At 42.1% G+C, this 18134-nt stretch overlaps 1 protein-coding gene across 6 annotated transcripts in view; it reads left to right on the top strand.

Moving 5' to 3' along the window:
• The first annotated feature begins 9293 nt into the window (after positions 1–9293).
• Positions 9294–18134, top strand: part of NTRK2 (neurotrophic receptor tyrosine kinase 2) — a 196123-nt gene continuing 187282 nt past the window's right edge. For 2 of the 6 annotated variants that reach the window (XM_018922996.3, XM_030237193.2), the window contains exon 1: positions 9303–9560. In XM_018922996.3, coding sequence (XP_018778541.1) covers positions 9352–9560 — 209 coding nt within the window. In that variant the 5' untranslated portion in view covers positions 9303–9351. Of the gene's footprint in view, positions 9561–18134 lie in introns of all 6 variants that reach the window. The other 4 variants (XM_030237198.2, XM_009097988.4, XM_030237196.2 and 1 more) reach the window with 4 other exon arrangements.

Below are 18134 nucleotides of genomic sequence, written 5' to 3'. Positions count from 1 at the left end.
TACAGGTATGTGTGTGTGTGTCTTATAACACACTTTGTTGTTGAGCAGCTACATCTTTTGCAAAAGAATTCCACTACATGTAGACTTGATGAAGAATCATCTGCTTGAATCAAGATGAAAACAAAATGTTACTGGCTATTAGTCAGTGAAATTAACCTTGTAAATATACAAACTGTATCGGAACAAAATACACATGAAATTGAAGGGGATTTTGCTCACTTTTTTTTCTGGAGAACGTTCTATAATATCTTTTAACTTCATTGACAGAGATAAAAAATGATAAGGACTTGTAATCAAGAAATATTTTTTGTGGGATAGAAGTATCAAGGAGATTCACTTAACTATATGCATCTGGAATAAAAGCTTCCACATCTAGGTAGTCACCTTACAATCAGCAGAGAAATAGATACTTTCAGGAAATGATCCCTCCGACACGGATCAGACTTTACAGTAGGGTGAAATATTTCAACTATTTGTCCATCTCTCCTGACTAAATATAAAAGAAGCCTAGAGTTATGCTGTGAAATTCTACATGTAGTAGAATAAATCCTGACACTAAAGTCTGCCTCTGCTGCTAAGAAAAATCTGTCTTCTTCAGAAGATAGTAATTCTTCAATAGAGGTCTTCAAAAGCAGATTAAAATGGGCACAGCTAAGAAAAGCCATGTTTGTTTGATAGCAATAGGTATGAGTTTTGATATCAAACTTCTGGATTTTTTCAGCTTCTTTCTAGGTGTGGGATCAAATCACTAACAAAATCAGAGAATTTTTTGCTGCAAAGATAACTGGTCAGTGGTACTTGTAAGGAATAAGTTAAACGTGGAATGCCAGCCTCATCTCTTAAGTGTAGGGAGCAATGAATCCATAGCAAATGTTTCTTTCTCTGTTACAGGGTCAGCTCATCTCCTGTTATTTCATCTACTTGTCTTTACAGCTGGGATGGACTAAAATCTGAAATAGCTGAAGAAGTAAAAGATCTAGAAAAAAGTGAACACTGCAGCTGATGTGCCACTGGTGTTGTTAGTTACCTCACCCATATATTTGTATTTACCAAAAAAGTCTAGAAGAAGCCCTATGACATGAGTGAGGTGTGCCATCTGACAGTAGTGGCTCTGCAAGAAAGAGATGCCAGTAGGAGGTACTTCTGATGAGAACAGATCCCAGAAAGCGTTGCCTATGTAAATGACAACTAAAAGTACCAGCCTCTGAAGAGAGAAGGTGTTCTTCAGGTAAGATTAGTAATAAAGCTGCAAATGATGGAGGAAAAACAAGTATTAACTGCCTTATGTTGCCTTTTCGCCCTGTAATTCCTGGATCAAATGTTCAAGTGAAAATACATTTAGTGAAAATTTAGGCATCAGTGGGGCATGTTGACAAAAACCCCCAAACAATGAAAACAACACAGGAGAATAATAAAATCAAGTATTTTGGGCATGAATAGAATTCACTAACAAGAATTTTCATATACCTAGGAAAGATAATCTGTTCAAAAACCTAAAGCAAATTCCACTGAAAGTAGGTATAAACTTTTGCTACATTGTAATTTCAAGCTAACAGATGGCACATGAGGCCAAAACAAAAAAGTACAATTTAAACAGGATTTAACTGTTGAGGACTAAGCTCTGTATAATAAGTAAGCTTCAGTTAAGGTGATAGGATTTTTCACCAACTTCAGCTTCAGGACCTAAGTTGTAAGGTGAATTCACCTCAAATGACTGTGGATACTGACAACAGACAACAGTTCAGCGTTGTTTCTGCACAGAATTGTACATAATGTGCTTAATCCAACTGGTCCAGCTGCTTAGGGGAGGCAGCTAGATATTGCCTTACCTAGGCATTTGACTAAGGTACCAAACCCATAGAGACTGATTTAAGCTAACACTCTCAAAACCCAAATGTTTCCAGACTTTAGACTTTTTTGCATTTCTTGTTACCAGAATGATGACCATCAGCTCACTCTTTGATTCAGAGGCACAAGACAATTTTGTTGAACTTAGAAAACTGACGCCAAATGGTGCTTCTGACTTAGCTGGACATGACCAGGTGAAAAAACAATTTTATCTGAAACTTGTGAGAAAGATTTGTAACTGATGATGGTGCATCTTAAAATGTCTCCTGCTCTGTATGGTTGCTGTGGGAAACTGAGTAGAAGTACCATAGAAACCTGCAGAACATTATGTAAGAGAGTCCCTCATGCCCTGTGAGCAATTCTAGGTGTTGTGGAGTAGGGAAGACTCTGTAGGAAAGTAAAAAAGATCAGAAAATCTTGGTGGCCTCTAAAGGCTGTGGAAACCACAGAAAATAATCAGCAAGGGAGTGGCTTCATAAGTAGTTGTGGCAGGGAGAGGATGTAGGGAGACAGAATGCTGAAAAAAGTGTTTGAGGGATCTGCACAGCTTCTATGCTAGCCTATATCCTGAAAATAATCTTGAATCTTGAGGAAAGCCTCCAGAAGATATCAGAGTGCCTTTGCAGCAAACTTGTCAACATGTTCTTTTAAGTCAGGCCAGAGAGCGGCTGTCAGCATCAAGAGATTATTCATAAACAGGGGACAAGATGGACATTTTCTGGGAGCAGAATAATTTATTGTAGTGTGAAGAAATTACCAGGCCTTTTATAAAAGTTCTCCTGTTTTCTTCTTTCTCCGTGTTTAAAAGAGTTTATATCATGTAAATTCTTCTATTGTATAGAAGCTGCACAAGTTATGTAAAATATAACTAGACACAGGAAGAGTCAAACAGGAAACAGAAATTGTTAACAAGTACTACATTTATGTAGTATTATCTCTAGTAACAATATTCTTTAAAAAGAGCAAGAAAAATTAATAATTTTGATTAATTTGTGATTTTCAGTGAGATAAAGATTGGATTTACCACGACATTCACAGTATATTATCCATAAGTGGAATAATTATCTCCATTTACAGCTGCTATACCAACCATCAGTATCTGTCAGTCCTAAATCGATCAGCTGGAAGCAATTGATTTCTGGCCTTCTAGATCCCTCCTGGTTTGACTGCTTATCACTGCTTATGGCTTTTATCTGTGCCATTGTGACAGCGACAAGAGGCAAGCTCAGACATCATCAGTAGTTTTGGAACACAATTATTGTGTTGTACTGTGTTGTACTGTATGCTATCAACAATGAACACAACCATACAAGCAGTATTTCCCCTTGGAGAAACAGGCCTTATAATGAGATTTACTCTCTGTTAGAATGAAATACTAACTAGCACAACTATGATAAGCATATCTGCATCAAAACCTTAATGATATCTATCTTGAGCAATAAATTACAGAGCTTTCTTTCTTCAGGTCCCTATGGCCTAGAAGGACAAGGAGTCAAAAATCATAACCACAAGCAATGCACAATGTTATATAGTCTGTGTGAATGTAAATGATGAGAGCAGCTGTAACTCAGTAACTTGTGCTAAATGAAGCTAGCTTGCAGTGTTCCAGTAACTAAATTTTCAGATGACTGATGATTTTGGATGTTTTAAATTAGTGTCCTAGAGACTGGGTTTTACGGAGTCTACTCTAAAGGAAGAGTCAGAGTACCATTAGTTCAACATGTCCAAAAAATCCTTACAGTTTGGATAGCTTTTAGGTGGGGAGAAAACTGACAACTGGTTATCAGATTTCTATTATGTTGCCATTTGCCCCCTGTTGAATCCTTGTAATTGGAAAGACAAGCATGATTTGCACAACAAAATATGTATGTGCAAACAGATATGTGGAGAGTCAGCTGAGTTATCTGAGGAAGAAATTACTTCTATGAACTGAGGAATCCATGCAATTGATACAAACTTAACCTGAACAAACACTGTTTGGAAATCACCCAGCAAAATAGAACATTCGTGCTGATCAGTTGCTCTGGGATGTCTGTTGCTGAAGTCTTACAGGTAGGCACACCACTTATGTTTGCTACCAGGCATCCAGTGCGGTAAGTGGATAGCTGCAGAATCAACGAGCTGCACTGTTTGTCTGGCCACACAGAGACTTGCAGGAGTGATGGATAAGGTGGGCTGACGCTGAGGTAGGGACAATATGCAGGAAAGTGAGGGGCGGGGATACAGGACAAGGCAGGGGTGAGGAGGAAGGGAGTCCCAATAGGGCATCTGGTGGAGGAAGATACCTTTCCAAGTCTGTTTCAGTTCCACCACCTTCAGGATGTCTGCATTCACACATTACAATAAAGGTACTGGTGGAATCCTGTCAGACAGAAAAAAAGAATGTTGAATTGTACTTCAGCAGAAAAAGGACATCCGTTGCTCCTTACAAGCATTATTTTTACCACCCCCTCAAAAAATACTCTTATTTTTTTTATAAATGAGAAGGCCCTTTCCATCCAGTCTGTGATGTGATTTCTTATTGAAGAAAAGAAAGTAAAGCAAGTGTGACCAAGCACAACCAGAACACTGTGATTAATACCTTGAGCCATCAAACAGACAGAGGTCATGGGATGAGAGGCTGGACAACTGTCTTATCTCTATCAGGCCATGGGGGAGGCCAAAGCTTCAAAACCCTGTGGATATATGAAAAGTGGCTTTCCATGGTATGAATAGCATCTCTTAGGAGAATGCTTGTCCTTTTGAGAAGATCTCAGGTAGACATCTCAGGCAACATCAAACTGGACCCAACCAATTAAATCTTCAGATCCTCAATGGATTCTTTGTTTAATAGAAACATGGTATTTATTAAACTTTTCCTTCCCCTTTCCTCTTTTTTCTCTCCTTCCCAAAATAAAGAGATGTGCTGATATTCTTGAGCACAAGGTGGCAGAATTCAGCTTCACTTTAAAGCCAATGAAGGCTGAGCAGTGCTTCAAAGTGATAAGGTAAACATCCTATTAGGAATGCAAAATGAGCCAGGGTAAAGTAACTAGATAAATCTGCAAATAAGTGGATCACTGGAAAGATTAAAATGTAGGCTAAAACACTTGGAGAGTGCCTCGTGTTTGGACGAAATTCAGAAAAGTGTTGTTTGGAAACCGAATTTTGTCATTTAGGGAAAAGATGTGGGATCTCATGTAAGAGATGCAGGTACACCTCAGTGTAGTTGTCAGCTCAAAAGATGCTGTCAGTTGGAGTTCTCAGGCTTATTCTGAGTCATGGTACAGACGTGTGTGTCTGACCACAGTTCTAGCTTGAACGCAAGAACACCTTCTTGTGAAAAGTTTCATGGGAATTGGGATATTTCGCTGGAAAACAAAATGTTTCTGAAAAGATCATGAGGTCCCATGAACTGTCCAACCTCTCTCTCTTGTAACAGCTAAAAATTCTCAAACTGTAAGCAAAGTTTAAGCAGTTTATTTCTGCACAGTTTTGCTAAGACTGGTCTTTGAGTACACATTCCTTTGGATGGGACAGGATACCGTAGCATACATACAAATTTTGTGGCCTTTCCCTGTTCCCACACTCTGTGTTTTAATTCTTTAAATAACAGTACTCCCAAAAAAAGCCTTTGAGTTTTCAGCTCCTACCTCTTTTCCAGAAATATGTTTAAATCTTTACTGATATTTACTATAATTCCTATGCGAAGACACATTCTTTATGTATGGTATATGAGATAAAGTTTCAAAACTTTTGAAGTAATCAAACACTCAACTTTAGAACAGTGATTTCAGGCAAACTGTGAGTTTTCAGCATCTTCAGGTTCTCCTTGTAATATATTCGGATGATTGTTCTCCTGTAACTTTATCTACGTCAGTAAAATAAAAATGGGCAAAGAAGCTTGTGCAAAGGAACAGAATTTCTAAGAAGTCATTGATTTGTTTTCACCTTCCTAAGGCAAATCTCTTTACCAGCTCAGGAGAGGTTTACCTCACTTGCTCTGAGAAGGCTATATTACTCAAGATTGAGTGTTCTCTGAAGTGATCTATTTGCTGTGCTTAACTGTCCTTTTCAAAAGTTTTCATGGTGTCAAACATGAATCTGCCTTGTTGTAAATCAAGTGTCTTAATCCTTGTGATATCCTATAGACAAAAAATATTACCTGTCCTTGTTACATATTTCAGGGGTGTTATTGAACTTCCTGTCAGTTCTTTCATGAACTGAAGAAAGTGAGTTCTTTCAATCTTGACTCATTTCATATTTTCTAGCCCTCTGATCACACTCTATAGCTTTGTAATATTTTAAAGTCTTTGCTATAATTTTACCACCTTCAGGATGATGTTGGGTCTTGTAGCATTATCAGAAAGCTACTTGTCTTTAGTGGTTTAGTTGTAGCTCTTCCTTAAATACTGATTCATATTGTGGCTCTTCCTTATGTACTGATTAATAGGAAGTACTTGAGTATTTTAAGTTCTTTTCTACTTTCTTGAAACTGTGAGAAAAATATGCACAGTTAACACAGAAATAAAACTTATGTAGCAATAAAGCCATGATTAACCACCAATTTCTTTGTACAGCTACCCTTTACTAATCCTAGAATTTGAAGACTCGAAGCAGGATCTGTGCCTGTAGAAAGGGCTACTGTTTCCCCCCTAAGCCAGAAATGGTATTTCTTGATGGAGCATTCCGTAGCTTCCATTTTGACAACTTTGGTAGCCTGAAAATATGACACTTACAGTTTGTTTCTTCCCACATTCTTCTCCCAGTTAATTTTGGTAAAATAATAATTTTATTTGGCAATTTTACCATCATATTTTCATGCCTGGTAATTTTTGACATTGTCATATATAAATCTATGCATCTCAAACCTTTTAAGACAAGATTACTGTAGAGTTCAGCAACACTCCTATGAGAAATATTTTGAATTGCAGCAAACATAAACTGATGTTTACCACAACAGGTAATAATACCCTTTTCCAAGTGTTGCCTCAAGCTTTATTTAACAGTGGTCTGCAGCCTTATGATTATATGATCTGGCCTACAGAACTTTACTCTTTCAACACTATTAAAATATCTAATTAGCCAGTTTGATCCAACTGCATGGTTTTATCTAAAACTTCTTTGACAACTTCTCAGTTTCACAGATTCACAGAAAACAGAGATGTCTGTGAAAGAATAATGTTTAGTATATATGCTGATTCAGTATATATGGTTAGACTAATGTGAGCTTGTTGCCATCAAATCCCTAGGACAGTTAAAATGGGTATCTATTGCCCTAAAGAGGTGATGTCTTCGTGTTCCCCCAGGAGAGAGACGGGGAATAAAGCACATTTTATAGAGCTGTAAGGAGACTTGGCTGGAGAACAGTAATGTGGGTGTTGCAGCAACTCACAGGTTTCAAAATTTTACTTCTATCCTGCATTAAGGCTCTTTCTCAAGGTCTTTTCTATCTTGAATCATATTGCAGTTTATGCTACTAATTTTTGTTTCTCTTTCCTCCAAATTCTCTAAAAGTCACCAACTTTTTCTTCTAGAAAATTGCTGCATGACATTTTAATTTTACTTGTTCCCCTTCCATAAATATTTTGTTCAGAGAAATACTTCAAAGTGCCAAATTTCATAGAGAGGCAGTATATTTGGAGAATCTATACAACAATTTTACTTAAACTTCAAAACTTTGGTTTAAAAGTATCATGACTGACAATACTTTTGATTATATCTTTTTGTACAGTCTGCATTTATGCTTTCTGCTTTATTTGTTGCTTTTATTATTTCTGTATAGTGTGTTTCAGCTAGGTATGGCTACGACTTTCTTAGTAGGATGTTCTATTAAAGCAAAATCAACCCATGCCTGGCCTAGAAAGCCACCTCATAAGATATGAATTTTCTGTTAGCCTGAGCAAATGCAAATAGAATGGAGTGTGTTTTCAATTAGTAAGTGTCATGTCAAATTGATTCCCAAGTACCTTCTAACACCTTATTAACTGTTCATTCTGTACCTTTGTAATAGGAATTCTGTAACCTTTTTCTTCTTTAATTCTCCCTGATTTAGTAACTTCAAAATGCTCAGCTTGGGTAACTAGGTAAGAAAGGACCATCAACATCTTTTTACTTAATGGTGAAGTGGTAAGTGAAGAACCTGTCGATACAGATGAATGACTACCTGCCATGTGCCAGGACAGAAGCACAGAATCTCAGAATCGGCAAGGGAAGAGCATCTCAGATCAGCTGGTCTTTGCACCTGCGAATACGTGACACTCGTATGTCATTCAGACTTGCCTCAGCCTCGATGTACGGAAATGATAACTACTTCTTCTGGCGTGTAGTGTGCCGTCCCACCCGGCGCCCGGGGGTCGGTGGGGCGGCCGGGGCTGCAGGGCGCCCCGCGGGCCGGGCCGCGCTGCACGGCGGCGGCGGGACGCGCGGTGGCGCCTGCGGAGCGCTCAGCGCGGGGCACTGCGGCGGGATCCGGTGCACCGGCAGCGCTGCGGAAACCCGCAACCGGGGGTGGGGGCACAGAATGAAAACCAGCCCCGACCGCGGAGCTGTCAAGGAGAAAACAAGGCGTTTTAGGGTCGCTCATCCGTCGTCTCCCGGAGTTCTCGCACCATCCCCGTTTATCACCGATGGCGAGCGAGCTTCCTCGCGGTCATGCCAGGTGTCTCTCGGCACGGTGCCTCCGTCCGCCCGGCGGGGCACACAGTCCACACAGGCGGCGACGCTCTGCCCATCCCGCGGGGCGCGTGTACGCCTGTATCAGTATGTGTGTGTGTGTACATATACATGTACGCGCGAGGCTGAAAGCTCAAGTGCAGGCTGCCTATTGGTATCTGCTCTTCGGCACCCTCCCTTTCCCCCGCTCCCCCCTCCTCCCTCCCTTGTCTTTTTTTTTTTTATTTTTATTTCAGGCTTATTTTGTGGAGTTTCTGCCCCTCTCTGCGTCAGCCCCACGTCACTTTGCCGGCAGCTCCCCGTCTTGGGCTGGAGCAGGAGCCGGAGCTGCTTTATTATCAGCTGGAGGGAGGGAGGAGGAGACGGTGCATAAAGGGGCGAGCGCGGAGCTCTGAGCCCCGCCGCCGCCGCTCGCTGCACCTCCCTCGCCGCCCGCTCGCCGTCCCTCCGGCGGGCAGCGGCCGCCCGAGCCCCCGCAGGCAGGAGCGCAGCCTCCGCCACCTGCCCCCGCCGCCCCGCGCGTTTTGCAGCATCATCGGCAGCAGCCGCGGGGGCAGGCGGTACCGCTGTCCGCCCGCAGGGCTAAGGGCAGGTGCCGCGCCGCGCCGGAGGCCCCGCTGGCCCCTGTCGCCGCGGCGCCCAGCTCGGGCCCCCGCCGCCCCGCGCAGCGCCCGGGGCGCTCAGAGCCGCGGGGCGCCCGTGGCTGCGGCTGCGGCGCGCCCATGTGAGCCCCGGCCGCGGGGTGCCCGCCCGCGGCGCGGAAGGCTGCGCACCCTCCAGCCGTGCGCCCCGGCGGCGGCGGCGGCGGCGGGAGCAGGAGGAGGCCGTCGGGGCAGTGCTGGAGTGAGCATGGTGTCCTGGCGGCGGAGGCCGGGGCCCGGCCTGGCGCGGCTGTGGGGCTTGTGCTGCCTGGTGCTGGGCTGCTGGCCGAGTGCGCTGGGCTGCCCCGCGTCCTGCGGGTGCAGCTCCTGGCGGATCTGGTGCACGGGATCGTCGCCGGGCATCGCCTCCTTCCCCGTGCCGCAGAGGAGTGCCGAGGGCGACAATGTTACCGAAATGTGAGTACGGCCCGGGGCCGGGCTCGGGGCGACGGGCCGGAGCAGGCGGGGGAAACTGCGGGCTGGGGCGGCGGAGAACTGACCCACGCCAGAGGCTTTCGCTCCGCGGGCAGATGCGGTGGCTGGAAGCCTAAAAGCCCCGTGTGATATTTTTTTGGACGCGGCTTGCCAGAGCTACCGCTGCCAGCCCGTTTAGATGATGAATCCTAATTGTTCGCGATGCAGGTCGCGGGGACCGGGGCGGGGGGTCGGCGCCGGCTGCAGCGGGACCACAGGGCAGCCGGGGAGCGGGACGGGGCTGGGGCTTCTCCTCCGATCATTGCCCCATCTGCTGCCGCGGGTTGCGCACCGCTCAGCCCGCACCTCTGCGGCGGCAGCAGGTATGCAACGGAGGGTTTTTTCTGTTTCTTTCTTTCTTTTCTTTTTTTTTTTTTTACTTTTGTTCCCTCAGCTTATCGCTGCGAACAGAGAGTATTGGTGGGCAGCTTGCCCTTCGCCCCAGATTTCTACTATTTTTTATTTAAAAAATAAAAAAAAAAAAGAAAAAAAAGAAGAAGGAAAAAAAAAAGTAAAGGAAGAGATGTGCCAGAAAGTGACAGCAAACTGTCTTTCATACCCTAACCATAGGAATGCGAACCTGCTTTGACCTTCTCAGTGGAGGTGGCTGGAAGGAAAAAATACAAAAACTGCAGAGGAATGAATATGGTGCTGCTTGTCAGCAATTGGGAGGGAATCAGAGAACCCCAATTAAGCGTGAGGAAAAAAGTTTTTTTTCCTCTCGTTCCCATGTGGTGCTTCCATCCTCTTCGGCCTCGAAGACAGTATTTGATGAGGGAGTTCTGCAGCTTTTTGTGTTAAATCCGGCATAGTTTCGCAGTTCAGAGCACCATGGCATTCATATCCATTGCCTAAAAAAACCTCTTGCAGAGCAAAAAATTTTGGATACTGGATGTGTCGATGATATATCTTGGGAAAAACTGTCTCAAGCTGTTTTGTTTGTATTTCCCTACCCCTGTTTTCGAATTGTTTTCTGTGACATTTAATGTAAAAGACACCAGCATATATGCCCTAAATTTATACAGATTTCTCACTATTTGTGTTCTCCATCCTTCTTCTGTTTTTCAGTGTCTTTTAGAAGAAATAAAAAAGTACTGTGAAATACGGTGTGAGTTTAGATTAAATTCTAGCCTTTGGGCTACATTCCTGCAGTTCATTGAGGTCAATTTGCTGCATTTCCCTGCATTTGCTTGGGGAAAAGCTGGAGGCATTCATTTCTACTACTCATGTATGGCCTACCTTTGGGAGACTTTTTAGGACCTGTGAAAAAGAAATGGTCTTTCTCAGATCATTTATAACAGTTATAAATGTTATTGATTCAGATGTTTATGTAGATTGCTTAAATAGAAAAAAAAAATACTTTGAGCTATGCATCTGTGATCATTTTTATAGGCTTTAGTAGCCTTTTTATCCAGTGCATTCTGTTTAGAAGTAACAGAGCAATTTTCATCTCAAATTTAATCTTTGGTTTGAAAGGCCAGAACAGAAAACATACTGTAAATATATTTTCTCCCATGATGAGCTTAAAACATGTCTAGTCATTTTACATTGATACTTTTGTCTTTAATTTTTTTGGGTTTTTTAAAGCATGATTTTCTTTACAGTTCTTTTTGGTTTTTACTGTATCATTCTGTGACATTGCACATTGTTTTGTTTGGTGATCTAAAAATAATTTTGAGTCATGGATTTCTCAGGAGATGATGTTGCACGTATTTAAGATGGTATTTTCATGTGTGCTTTTAACATAAAACAAAGGGGCCCTTTAATTAGTTTATAGACAAATTAAAAATTGAACTGCAGTAGCTGTCATATTATTTCATTGTGTGAGCTCAGTAAACACTAAATACATATAGAAGCAGTTCTAATACAGTTGGTACAGATTGACAAACTGTTTATAACACCACAGGTCTTGCTTAATTCTACCTAAGAAACAGGTTTAAGAGACTGGAGTGTTACATTTCCCTTAGCTTCAGTGTAGCTTCAGGCCTGGTTCTTCTTTTATGTGCTCTGCAGATACATTCTGTTGATCTCTGGTGGAATTTCCCTTGGTATAAATAACATGTAAAAACTATAAGACAATTAATTTTAAGAACTTATTCAGGTATATTTCATGAGTATCTGTTTAAATCAACCCTCCACTTGTTGGTTATGTCCTGGTCTTGACAGAAGGGCATCCTGCAGTCCTAGGCAAAACACCCACAGGCACTCGTGGCATGGGTCCTGAGTTCAGTTCTTTACCCCAGCCACAGGTACTGGGAGCTCTGGGATAGCTGCACGGTCAGGGTGTGTATGTGAAACCCATGGTGGTGCACAGGATTGGCTGTGGGCCAGATGGATGGCACTGAGCAGGCAGGATATGAGTGGGCAGCCAGAGTTTTCCACTTGGCTTAAGAAATGGAAGACGATAGAATGGTGCACCAGGAATAACAGACATGAGGCACCATGTATCTGGCAGCCTCCACCACCTAACACTCGGGTGCTTCACTGTTTTGGTCCACAGGTGGATTGTGCTTCAGAGTTTATAAGCCATCTCATCCATGTCCAGCTATTTCTTGATTTCTGCTTGGGTCCAGCGTCCAAATCTATGGAGAGGGTACTTCTGCATCAGCCCTTTGAAGGCCAGCTGCTGAAACTTGGTGTGGGAGGGCATAAGAGTATTTATGCCTGGTGCTTTCTTAGTCATCTCTCTCACTCTTTCCCTTCCTGGCTGTTTTTGCATAGTGTTCTACTACAGTAAATGTGACAGATTTCAGATTTGCCCGGTTGGTTGAGATGATGGTGTGGGTTGGTCTTTATCTGGAAAGCAAGTACTGGTGCTTATCATAACAGACTGTACTTGTAATTATTGTTTGGTCACTTTGGTATTATTGGAGAAAAATTCAACTCCAGAGTGAGATTCTGCATTAGGATAAATGGTATCAGTCACTGATGCATTAAAAGCCAAGGAGCAAAAGTGACAAAAGCAAAATTACTTTATCAGTTTTGTAAAATCCATGCATTGTAGACAAAATGGCAAATAAGTAGGCCTTGTCAAGATCACTCATGCAAAAATATTAATAGGATAGCAAATGAGAAATTTTTAGAGTGGCCAGGACTTCTTGTAAAAGGACTAGTATAATATTTTTTCATTAAGGAAAATATATTGCTCTTGTATCTCAGTGTACATGAGTATTCAAATGGCTTTGATTTAAAAGTGACATCTTGAAGTACAAGTATATTCCTGGCCTAGCTTCACAGTTCTGCTATCAAGTCATTAATATGTATACTTATGATTATTCAGGTGAATGAGGTTTGAAATTAATTGGTGTTTTTCAGGAAGAACTGCTTGCCAACAAAATAGTAGGTGACTTTTAAGCTCTTGCCTATTAAAAGAGAGGTGATTGTGTATTGCGTACATTTCAAAACCACAAAATAAATTTCTAATGCAGTTATATAAAGCACTCTAGAATTGTTAATAAGTAAGACAGGATAAGTAATTTATAGAGTAAATTATTTAACAAGTCATGTGAGCTTGTGCTAAAAAAAAAGAGCATGTTTAAATTCATTGAAGCTCAGAGCTGTTGGTATTTTGAGTCTTTTTTATTATAGATTTTGAAACTGTTGTAGATTTAATGTCATATAAAACTGTCTACAAGGCTCCTCAGCCTCTAGCCCCTTCCTCCTCAAAGCATCTTCTGGCTGTGCATCATTGCATGACTTGGCTGGATTGTGAAGTTATTTCTGGTGACTTGGAATTGTATAATAAAACATGAGACACCAGGCTACAAATTATTAAAGGCATTTTGGACAGTGGTGACGTAATAGCTTCATTTAGGAATTTGTCCTTTTTTTTTTTTTTTTTTTTTTTTTTTTACTTCCTTTAGAGATCTGGGTAATTGGTTAAGGTGAGTTTAAAGTAAGCACTGTGGAAATCAGTTTTGTAATTTTTAGGCTCTAAAAATACTCCAGGATCACAAAGCACTGAATTTTGTACTTGTTTTTTTTTTTTTGCTCCCAAGGAACCTTTTGTATGTCTTGTTCTAGACATTGCCCTTCTGGTTTGTGAGGTCTGATGGGGCTCCTGAGGGTTTCCACTGAAGCTGTCTCAATCAGGCAGAGACAAAACATCTCATGAGGCTGGGAGAGAGCATCATCCTTCAGAAGGCAATTAGTGTAGGGCAGGGTGGCAGGAGCACTGTCTCTCCCTCAATATCTTTGGTCACTCAAGAATTTTGAAAAAGGTTTGGGATGTCTATACTGAAAAGAAAGATTTGTTCATGAACACCTTGCTTTCAAGAAACTTCGATTTTTTTTCCATACTGATGAGAAAATAGGGCTTGGCAGTGCAGCCTGTGATATCTTTAGCATGGCATTTTCCAGATTCCTCAGGTTCTATTTTTTCTCCATTATTTTTATGCTGACAAGTGTAACAGAGAAAGTAGCTTAGCAATATTCTGGATCCCTAATCACTGTAGAGCAAAAAAATTTACATAACTGAACATGGACCTGATTTCTCCATTTTGGTTTTCATTTTTAAGTAAAGAGGGATCCCCTATCTCCCTTTTTTTTTTTTTTTGATTGCAATTCTTTCTCCCGTGTTTGTCATCTCTCTCTACCCAAGTGTCTAGGAGTATGGCCCTTAAGGTGGTCATCCAGATATCCTTGCCTGAGCAGGAAAAATGTAGGAGGTAATGGAGCAAAGAATTCTAAAACTGCTTCAATGTGTTGTTGATGTCAGATGTATATTTAGCTTGTTACCTCTGAAAAACTGCTCTTTAAAAACTGCCCTTTAAAAAGCAAAGCAGATTGTATAAATTCACTAATTTACATGCATTTCAAATGGAGAGATAAATCCATAGAGGTTTGAAACCTTCTACTGCTTGAATTGTGAATATGCTTTTTTACAGGATGCTGTTATGTTTGTGAAGATCTCTTCATCCAGACGTATGTAGTACATCATTGCTGTTAAATTATATATGATCATATATAATTGGGATGCATCTTAATTCCTGGTTGATTGTGAATCTTTATTTTCAGAAACTGCAAAAGGCAAACCAAACTACTGCCTGCCCTGAAATGGGCATAGGGAGTTTCTGTGTTTTTACAAAGCTACTATTAATTGTAATATTACAGTATCACAAGATCACAGAATGGGTCAGTTTGAAAGGGACCACTGGTGGGATCATCTGGTCCAATCTCCCTGCTCAAGAAGGGCCTACTAGAGCACATGGCACAGCATTGTATCCAGATGGTTCTAGAATATCTCCAGTGAGGGAGGTTCCACAAGCTCTCTGGGCAATCTGTTCCAATGCTGGGTCACCTGCGCAGTAAAGAAGTTCTTCCTCACGTTTGGGTGGAACTTGCTGTGCGTCAGTTTCTGCCCACTACCTTTGTCCTATTGCTCAGCACCACCAAGGACAGCCTAGTTCTGTCCCGTTGACATTGTTCTTTCAGATACTTCCATACATTGGCAAGATCACCTCTGAGTGATCTCTTCTCAAGGCAGAGCAGCCCAGCTTCTTCCACCTTTCCACGTATAGAAGATGCTCCAGGCCCTTAATCATCTTCATAGTCCTCTGCTGGTCTCTCCCAGCAGGTCCATGCCACTCCTGTCCTGAGGAGCCAGAACTGGACACAGTGCCTCACCAGGGCTGGGTAGAAGGACAGGATCACCCCCCTTATGCTGCTGGCAATGCTCTTCCCAATGCACCCCAGGACACCATTGGCCTTCTTGGTCCCCAGGGCACACTGCTGGCTCCTGGAGAGCTTGTTGTCCACCAGAAACCTCAGGTCCTTCTCCAGAGAGCTGCTTTCCAGGTCAGCCCCCAGCCTGTGCTGGTGCTTGGGGTTTTTCCTCTGCAGTGCAGGAACCTGCTTTTCCCTTTGTTGAATTTCAGACCGTTCTTTTCTGCCCATCTTTCCATCCTGTCAAGGCTGCACTCTGGGTATTGGCTACTGCTCCCAGCTTTGTGTCATCATGACCTGCTGAGGAGGCCTCTGTCTCTTTGTTCAAATCACTGCTGAACAAATGAAACAACACTGGGCCCAGTGTCCCTCGCTTGGGGGACACTACTTGTGATAAGCCTCCAGCTAGAACTTGTGCACTGTTTGCAACTCCTTGGGATCTGCCATTCAGCCAGTTCTCAATCCAGCTCACTTAGTGCACTCATTTAGTTCATGCCTCCTAGACTTGCCTATGGGGATATCATGTAAGACAGGATCTAAAGCCCTGCTGGAGTCAAGGCAGACAATAGCCCTCATCCATCCAGGTAGTTGTCCCATCAGGGAAGGCAATCATGTTGGTCAAGCACGATTCCCCTTTGCTGAATCCATGATATCTAATTCTGATAACCTTCTTGGCATCCATGTGGATAAAGATGGCCTCCAGAATGAGGCACTTTCCAAGGATCAAGGTGGAGCTGGCTGGCCAGTTGTTCTCTGGGTCTTCCTTCTTGCCCATTTTGAAGACTGAGGTGACATTTACTTCCTTCCAGTCCTCAGACACCTCTCTTCATCTCCATGACTGTTCCAAGACAACTGCAAGCAGCCCCACTATGGTTTCTGCCAGCTTCTCCTCAGCTCTTTATGAATGCATCCCATCAGGACAGTATCTTTTGATTTGTTCCAAGTGTCCTGTTGCTGCTTTCACTTCCTGTGTATCTCCTGCTTGTGCCTCACTTTTGACAGAAGTTTTTTGCTCATCCATGCAGCTCTCTTGCCCTCTTTGCTCCATTTCTTACTCATCAGGATGTACTGGTTTTGAGCCTGGCGGAGGTGATGCTTGAATATTTATTGATCAGCTCTCTTGAACCCCTATTCTCTGCAGGGCCTGTTCCCATGGGATTCGTCCAAGAAGATCCTTGAAGAGGCTAAAGTTATCTCTCCAAGTGAGATTTCAGTCTCACTTGTGGCCCTGCTTCCTTCATGCAAATGCTGCACTCCACAATCATCTCATGATCATATTGCACAATTGTAGTGGGCCTACTGGAAAGGAGCCACACCATGGAAGTTCAGATTTATTTTCTCATTACTTTCTTCTAAGAAAATTACCTGCACTGAGTGTTGATCATGGCAGAGGCTATAGCTGGAACTTAAATATTTTTAATATCAATTCAGCTATGTATGTTTCTGTGTTGAGTTTTCATTGTTAGGATAAATTTGGATAAATTCTTGGAGATCAAGTTTCAGGTCAATATTCTTTTTTTCCTAGATAAGGCCTGAAGTAATGAGATTTTTTTTTTTTTTTCTTCAGCAGTAAGATAAAATGGAAGGAAGCAGGCCAAAGGTGTCCAAGGTATTTTCAGAGGCACTTTGAGAGATTGTAATCTTCGAGTTGATGTGTAACTTGAACTTAACTTTGCTAAAGCGAGCTAGTCCTGATTTTGCAAGGTAGTTAGATGCTTTTTATTTCAGGGGGAAGCTGAGGCTGGGATTCTGGCCTATGTAAAGTCAGTGACAAAAATAAATAGAGTTAGTGTTTCAACAGCATAGTTTAGAGTATGTATGTGAAGGATGAAAGGAACCTTCATTCAGGCATTTTCCTGCCTTTTTAAAGTTTGGAAGTAATGGGGCTTGTTGCTTGATTACTTGATGAGTTTTTGACTTGCAGGTTTTTGCCTTTCATGTGTTTTTATTCTGTACGAATATTAAATATGTTGAGGTAAGGGGAAGCTAAGATTGAGTATTTCAGGCAGGAGTGTTTTACAACATTTTAGATAATTTTGCTTTAGAATGAACCTCCTTGTGCAAAAAATAAGTTGCAGCTCCTGCTATATATTCGTAGAGGATATATGGTTCTTTGTATACAGTTGTTTAATGTATAAATAAAAGGAAGGCAATGAATTAATCAAAGTCAATCTATTGCTGAAACAGACAATGGTGAAATGGTAACACTTCTGAGCTTCTTATGAAAGGATCTGTCCAGAGATCTGTGGTTGAGGCTGGGAAAGTTACGTCTTTTTCTTCTTGGTTTGACAGGTGAGCCAAAAGAAATCTTTCAGTTTTAGATGTAAATGAAATTAGTTTTACCTTTTTAATTTCCTAACCATGCCTGTAAAACTAAGTAAGGCTGTGTTCAGCAGGTATCTTGTGGAGCATGGCTACCCCACATTGCGCAATAAGATTCATGTGAAGAGCATATAGGGTGTGACTTCCCATTCTTTTGCAACAACCGTCTGGTTTTCTGAATGCCAGACAGGCACGGCAAGCATATGCGGATAAATCATGTGCACATACTGGGCATGTCAGACTTACTGGGCATGGACTGGAAGACCTTCCCACAACATGTGCTCTGGATGTCGTGCACTGGACCTACTAATCATGTCTGGGACTGTCTCAGGCCTCAGCATTAAAATCTGGCAACTCCCTACTACCCGTGTAGCTAAGGCACTTAACTCAATGGGCCACTCTCAACGGAGAATATGCTTCTTCCAGGAAGTGATTCAGTAGGCTAAATTAAGTTCTCACTGCATTTTACCCCATGCAGTTATCCCCTTCCATCCCCACTGACTATTAAGAAAATACTGGGGACTTCGTTCA

This window comes from Serinus canaria, chromosome Z, assembly GCF_022539315.1.
Source record: "Serinus canaria isolate serCan28SL12 chromosome Z, serCan2020, whole genome shotgun sequence".
Classification (NCBI taxonomy): domain Eukaryota; kingdom Metazoa; phylum Chordata; class Aves; order Passeriformes; family Fringillidae; genus Serinus; species Serinus canaria.
The sequence above is the reverse complement of the archived record's forward strand: the minus strand, read 5'-3'. Positions and strand labels throughout refer to the sequence as shown.